Source organism: Hermetia illucens, chromosome 2 (genome assembly GCF_905115235.1).
Source record: "Hermetia illucens chromosome 2, iHerIll2.2.curated.20191125, whole genome shotgun sequence".
NCBI classification, from domain to species: Eukaryota; Metazoa; Arthropoda; class Insecta; order Diptera; family Stratiomyidae; genus Hermetia; species Hermetia illucens.
This window is the reverse complement of record NC_051850.1, coordinates 26331581-26338996: the sequence shown is the minus strand read 5'-3', so window position 1 is coordinate 26338996 and position 7416 is coordinate 26331581. Positions and strand designations below refer to the sequence as shown.

The 7416-nt window shown below is 42.0% G+C and overlaps 1 protein-coding gene across 1 annotated transcript; it reads right to left on the bottom strand.

The window, feature by feature from the left end:
• Positions 1–1016: 1016 nt before the first annotated feature.
• Positions 1017–7309, bottom strand: LOC119649124 (exosome complex component MTR3). Its single transcript, XM_038051129.1, has 5 exons — positions 7079–7309; positions 6902–7019; positions 1563–1719; positions 1348–1510; positions 1017–1282 (listed from the first exon to the last, which is right to left on the bottom strand). Exons 1-5 carry the CDS (start codon positions 7212–7214, stop codon positions 1023–1025), a joined length of 834 nt encoding a protein of 277 aa, XP_037907057.1. The 5' UTR covers positions 7215–7309; the 3' UTR covers positions 1017–1022.
• Positions 7310–7416: the final 107 nt, after the last annotated feature.

The following is a 7416-nucleotide window of genomic DNA, read 5'->3' as shown; positions in this document are numbered from 1 at the left end:
CAATTGGGCGAAATGTTAGAAAGTGGAATAGTCTAACTGAATAATAGTCCGTGAAATTCAACACTATTGGTGGTTCCGAAAAAATCTGGGTCTAACGGAGAGAAGAAATGGAGAGTGGTGGTCGATTTTCATAAACTAAATGAGAAGACCATAAGGTTTTCATTTCCCCTTCCCCGAATTGAGGACATAGTGGACCAGTCAGGACATTCATGGTATTTCTCCACACTGTCATGGAATATTTTGCTAGGGACGCGAAACCTATATTTGCAGTAGAATGGGGTGATCCTATTACAATATCTGTTGCATGCTGACTTCCAAAATTTAAAATCTTTGCAGAACAGTTTGTAAACTTCTTCAACATGCGCACTTACTGGGGTTCAAGACTAAGCCCAGTATATAGAAAACGAGAGGCTAGGCGTGATTTTCAGCTGTTCAGATCACTAAATTCGAAAAGCAATTTGGTAGTAGTTAGAAAAGAGCCACAAGACGCATTGAAAAAGGAGAAACGTGAGGATCTAAAGTGCTCTCTTGGAAATCTAACGTCTTATCCAACCACGAATTTTTCCCCTTTTATTAGAATATGATATTAGCTACGTCGATTTCGGTATAAATTTTCCATTTTTTGTAATCGATGCCTTTCCAAATACATATTGGAAGAGTTATATGAAAAGTCATCTTGTTTCAGCCTTACCATTGAAGCTAAACTTGGAGCAAGCAGGGACTGAATTCTGATTGGACGTTCAGAAAATACTGACGCCTTTATGTTTTGGCGACTTTGTTGTTCTCATTTTTTCTTTAGTCAATATTGCGCAGAGACTGTAATAGGATTTCGTCAAGACCTCGCCCCTATTTGATTTTAGGACCAAAAGAGTTGTTTTTACTTCTCAAATATTGATTTCTCTCTGTCCAGGCAATCGAACATGATAAACTGAAATTCACTTAGATTAAATGTGAAGCCCCGCATTTCTTTATGCAGGAATATTTCCACTGTTGTATAAATACTAAATATACTTTTATACATTTCAATTTGAAGCTTCATCTTTATTGCCCTTTTTCACTACATGCTCTTTGACTTTCTGAACAAGTGCCTGTTTTACAATTTTCGCAATATCCTCGTTCTTAGAAAATATATATTCACTGATTTTCTTAAATTTTTCCGGTAAAATATAGCCTATGTGGTAAAATTCTGTAGTTTGAGCATGTGACTCAAGACGAGCAGCTACAACGATGCCGTGTTCTGCGTTGAAACAACTACTGCCTTTGCAAATATCTTCCTCGGAGGCTGTTGGGATGTTATTAGAAAATTTATTACTTGAGAGACATATATATATTTTAAAAACTCATTACCTGTGGGATCCAGCAAAATTCTGTCGCCTTGAACACCAACAGTTGTGGACGTTATGATGTCGTACATGGGTATCCCACCGTCGATTAAAGCGAGCCCAGCGCAATTGATCGCGGCACTTAAAACTGACCCGTCGTCTTGCAAGACGTAAATGAGGATGTCAATCTGGAAATAATAGTTAAAGCAAAAGACATTGCGGAGATTAAGGAAAAAATACCTGGAAATTTGTGAATTCATGTCGACAAACTGCAGGTAGTAAAGATTTCTTAAGTGCTATGCTAAGCGATTTCTCATTGGCTCCTAATTCAGCGCTGCTTTTACCCTGGCAAGCGAATGGTGCATATTTTAATTCGCATTGGATTTCACCGTCTAAGCTAAAAAATGTTTTTTTTGTTAGTTATTAACCATAAAATAACTAAAACTCTTAAATTAAGATGAAAACTGTATTATAAAACGTCTGTTTCTTTTCCTGGTTGTTGAGCAGTGGAGACACACATTTGCCATTTATGAGATACGATCAATAATGCCTCTACTTTTTTCATTAGTCGACTGGCTGTAGAGTTGACAACAGGAGGCGAGATCTATAACTATAATATATATCAAGCGTTTATCATTCTGTGGATGAGCATCGTGCGACTTAGACTACTAGGGAAGTTCCATTCCTATCACTAACGTCGCCCTCTGTTGGAAATAGAGCCTTGGTCCGAAACTGATTAAGGTTTCAAGGAGAACGCTGCTTTTCCACACATGCCTTTGCACTGAGCCTTCTATTGTGAAATATTATGTACAATGGTGTACATATTTATCTATTCTTCGACAACTATGCAGAAGCCCGCCAGAATAGTCACAAGATAGCTTCAGGAAGTTGAGTTGTACTCATGCGATCCAATGAATGCTGTAAAGGTGTAGCAGGATTCACTTTTTGGGTGGAAACGCGGAAGAAGCTCTAATTAAAAAGCGCAATAACAATTTTTTTCGCAATAGAATCTGAGAGTGATATTTAAACTTTAACCACCATTGGTTGTATGCATGCGGCAAAGTATCCAGCAACAGTATGGGAATGTTCTGCCTTCAGGACTAGTCAATAGGATTCAACCTTGGATTCAAGGAAATCATGGGGAGATTAATAATAATCTTGGCAAGTGAATTTTCATTAGCACGAATTGCGTGACCATACCATCGAAGACGCCTCTCTACCATTTTTTCCGCGATCGGTGCAACCCCATAACGATCGCGGATATCCTCATTTCGGATGTGATCTAAACGTGTGACGCCACTAGTCTAACGTAACATCTTCGTCTCCATTACTGCAAGACGCCGTTAATTGTCTTTTATAGTTGGCCAACACTCAGAACCATAGAGAGCGACAGGACGGACGACATTGCGGTCATTAACATTTAACAGTGGAAAGGGTAATTTTGGAGGACTGAAATCACCCTTGGCGATTACCAATTGAGACCTCATTCTTACACCCTTCACGTGCGACCAAGCCCTTGAAACCTATTTATCACTTCTTTTTATCTGATTTGTCCCCTTTTTATGTCTCTTCCTCCTTGAAAACCCTTTGGTCTTACCCAATCTGTTTCAACACAGATCCATAAAAAAAGTTTGTCTGATTCTCACAGCAAACAAAAAATATTGCGTTCAACAACTTCTTGTCAAGACTTGGTCTCTCGGCAAAATCATTGATAAGTAAGGTTAGACGAGAATATCTGGCCAGTGTCGGAGTCACATTGGCACGCAGAGAGATTAAGCCTTTTTGGTGTCACCCGCCTAACGTTCTCACACTTTTATCACTTTGGCCATCTTACTGTTAATAGCAATACGGCTCTAGGAAAAGACTCCGGGACAACTGGACTTCATAAATCAATTCACGACGAAAATTTATTATGTGGCAGGTGAAAATAATAGCGTGGCAGACGCTTTGTGTGGTATTCCGTCACTATTGAAGAAATCGCCGCAACCCAGCGAGTAGATGAGGAATTACGGAAGATTCTGGACTCTAAGGAGTTCCAGCTGCAGAAATTCTACCTAGACAGCGTAGCGTAGCTCTGTAATCTGCGATACGTTCGTGCATCCCTGCCGGTTTAAGAAAGCACATATTCAATATGACCCACGGCATCGTTCATCCAAGCGATTGTTTTAAGAGGAACCCCATCCAGAAAAAGTATTTGGCCATCTATGTCGGAAGACATAAATCAAAAAAGAAAAAGTGGAAATTGCAGCCCGAACACATTATGATTCCGGATACCAATAAATTCGCAATGCACCCATGTCCTGGCGATGATAGACAGGTATACCTGTTGGCCGGAGGTAGTGCCAATTAAGGACACAAAAATTGAGATAGCTGTAGACATGTTTTTCTTCTTTTGGGTCGCGAGTCTTGGGCATTCAGCGATAATCACCAGTGATCATGTATCGTAATTTGAAGCGTCGTTCTTCAAAGCTCTTACGAGATCAATTGGTTGTGAAAAGAATAGAACGGCAGCACAGCAACAGCATCCTCCTTCGAACGGGATCTTTGAGTGATGATACCAATCACTCACATACTAAAATTCCTGCTTGAGATACTATGATTAATAGGTAGACTATAACCAGCAAAAGGGGCACAATAGTTCTTTAGGGACGTGGTGCGACTTCCCCTTAACAACATAATAATAATTATGGATAGCAGATAACAACAGCAAGGTATGGAGCCGTGGAATTCAAACTATAGAAGACGCGAAGAAACACCCGGAGGGCGGATTCACACGTGTCAAGTTAAGATGTATACAGGGTGTCCCGTGATTTTAATGGTGGATAGTATCACTTGTTTCAGGGAATGGGCACTCTATCTTTTAGTACTACAGAGCTATAGCGTTTTTCGTGCGAATAGTGTCAAAAAGCTTGACATTCCCAAAAAAAATCACAATTTCTCGCTCTGTCAATGATAATCAATCAAGATTTGGTACCATTTTCGAAAACAACAAATTTGGTGCGAAAATGTTCGAGGAGATACTTCTGGAAGACCAAAAACTGCAGCGAACATGTGATGCCTCTATGCCTCGGTGTGGAGCTTTCCGAAGGAGAATTTTCAATGTCTGGTGGAATTCAGAAATCGAGGAAACCACAAAAAACTAGGAGGCGCTCCTAACGCGGAAGAAACCGACCTGAGATCGAGAAGCTAGTTTTGCAAGACAAAAACGCAAGGGAAAAATTGCAAGTAGCTACCATTAAGAGGAAAACCGAACATTACAAGCTGATGTGTATCAAAGCTGACTCAGATCCAAGGGGTGGCGCATACAGTTCGGTAATGTCATCACTAAAAGGGAGGCGTTCCCCACCAATTACTCGTCCTAAGTTTTCGTAGATTATAGTAAAGACTCTGTAGTGACCGCGGCTTTGCGACAGGAGTGGAATGTCATTCGCCTCTTTCTGAATTAATTTGCAATTACTCTAATCTTGACAGAGGGGACGCACGCGCACGTTACTGTAACATGAACTCAAAAGAGTTTAAGCCAAACGTAGCGGCATGGGGAGTGGTTCTTGGAAAACAGCTGGACTGGCGGGTGAGATTAAGAGGGAAATTTTCGCGGGGAGCAGTTGGTGAAATGGATCTTTTCCGAGATACAGAGGCAGGACGGTAAAAGGATACGTTGAAGCAGAGGAAGTTTCGGATGGTTTTAAAGGTGCCGATGAAGTTGTTATCCCAGCGGGCCACGTAAACCTGGAAGGACTGGAAGTGATTGGTTCAACACCAATGCTGGCATCGTTCGCGATTTGACTTCTGCCATTGCGGATAATTGTCCAAAGGCTTCAATCGTGATTATTACAAATCCTGTGTTGGAGTAGAGCAATATATAATGAATTTTGAATAACCTTTATTGATTTAAGGACTTCCTGCCTCTTTCTTCCTCCTTGATCCCGCAATACCTTTTTAGGGACATCCTCTGAAATACTGGCCTAAGGATGTCAAGGATGGGAGGGAACCTCAAGGGCCGCGCCTCAATCACGATCTGAGGCAGAAGAAACCATGATCGGGATTGTGATCCATCGTGGATCTTCCCTCTCGATCGCGGCACTCGGGTCCGGGGACTTACGGCTCAACCCGCACGGTCGTGCCGTTTTTTTTATTTTTCAGTTTTAGCTCGCGTTGTGGTTCTCTTCGTTTTTTGTCTATTTTGAAATCCGGTGCGGACCCATGCATCGGTATAGACACGTTAATTTTGTATCAATGACCCCCCCCCCCCTATTTCCCGAACCTGGCTAGCACAGAGGCGTGCAAGGTGTTGATCGACCACTTTGATGGAGCTTCAGTCTTTGCGAGCGGACCTTCACGATCAATTTCGCCAACTTTTTAGGTTTCTGGGATAGCTCTTCCTTCTAGGTCGTTCTCGACCACTTAGGATGATCGTTTGATCCTTAGACACTTGGGAGTACTGGAAGACAGAAGGCTTAGTTTCAAAAAAACACATCGAGTGTGCAGCAACTAAAGCCTATTCCATCGCTGTAACAATGGCGAAAATACTACGAAAAATTTGTTGGCCAAGACAAAGTTGACGTCTTCTCCTTTCAAGGGTAGTTAGTTCTCTGGTACTCTACGCAAACCCAATAAGGGCTAACTAAATTGTAGCAAACTGGAAATGGCGTATCAGTGATAAACTCCGGACATCCCATCTTTACCGAAAAACATCACGAGATGTAGCACGCGTATTAGCAGAGATGAACCCCATAGACATCCTAACGAAGGAAGGACACAGCGAGTATGGTGGAGATGGGACGGGTCACAAACTGGCCGTTGGACATACCGCATCATTCCGGACATTCGAAGTTGGATTGGATGAAGCTAAATGGAACTAAATTGCGAGCTAATAAAATTCGTGCATACCTACATTAATTTGGGCACGATGACTCACCATTCTGCCCAAGATGTATTAATATGCTTGAAATTGTGGAGCATGTTGTGTCTGATTGCTCAAGGTTTGCTGCGCACCGGATAAGCTTGAAGGCTATCGCATATAGACACTTAGCACATGAAAATATTGTAGAGTTCATGCTAACTTCAACGGAGGCTTGGAAACAGGCGGAAAAAGTGTTGGGAACTATTCATGAACAGCTTAGGCAGGAAGAATTCCGAAGGGGGAGAATTACAACGAGCAGAAGTTAAAAACAGGCCCACCCCTGCGAGGCAATTGCTTTAAGGCAGTCCCGCGAGGAGAGTGGAATGAGGAGATGGCATGGCAGAAGGCAGCAGTAGATTTCGAACATTTTCTGCTTCCAATGATGGAAAAACATTGCAGCCAGATGGACGGACAGACTTCGAATCGATTTTTACGGGGTTTTGTATCATTTCAGAGCCAGTTCCTTCTATTAACTTTGGGGTCTCCAACTTTTAGGGGGACTGTATTTTCCCCTTGAAAAACTTGATGCGTACATGGTTGCGCTATGGAAGAACTCAGTGGAACGAGCAATAACCCATATCCAGCTGTCGTTTTTTTTCTGTGCAAATTCGAGCCATGGAAGGCCTTCAAAACCTCTAAAATTTATGATTATAGGCCAAAATCTCTTAACACAAACCTTTTCCTGTTCTGTTTCGGTATTTCCCTAGGATCCAATACTGATACGATCACCTTCGTCTGACCCATCTCCAGATAAGCTGAACCCTTGGCTTGTGAAGTTACTCCGAGTTTTACATCTGAAAAGCGAACTTCATGTTAGCTCTCATCTAACTGCAAGTTGGAACGTTAAACTCACAAATCTGCCTTTGCTCGTCATCCTTGCGGCCGTCCCGCCTTTTCTTCAATTTTGCTGGCTTATTCAACTTATCCGTAAATAAAATGTATGGCGTGGAAGCAACCGGACCAGCTATTTTACGCTGATTCCTCGACATCTTCACACAATAATTCCAGATGTAAACACGATTCTCGGAAAACGCGGCTTGTTTGAATGTCACTTGTCAATATTAAGGAGACATAACCTCCAATGAGATTTGCATACTTTTGGGCAATTATCGAACCATAAGATGACAACGACTGCCCGGACGGAAATTCAGTAAAATTGGCTCGCGAGCTGCGAACGACAGACATACCGAC

What these genes read in the sequence shown, in the direction of transcription:
- LOC119649124 (XM_038051129.1), bottom strand. Translation starts at nt 7,214, where the DNA reads ATGTCGAGGAATCAGCGTAAAATAGCTGGTCCGGTTGCTTCCACGCCA. An exon ending in TGACGAGCAAAGGCAGATTT is followed by an intron (nt 7,020 to 7,078) that starts GTGAGTTTAACG and finishes TTCGCTTTTCAG; the next exon opens with ATGTAAAACTCGGAGTAACT. An exon ending in ATGAATTCACAAATTTCCAG is followed by an intron (nt 1,511 to 1,562) that starts GTATTTTTTCCT and finishes TATTATTTCCAG; the next exon opens with ATTGACATCCTCATTTACGT.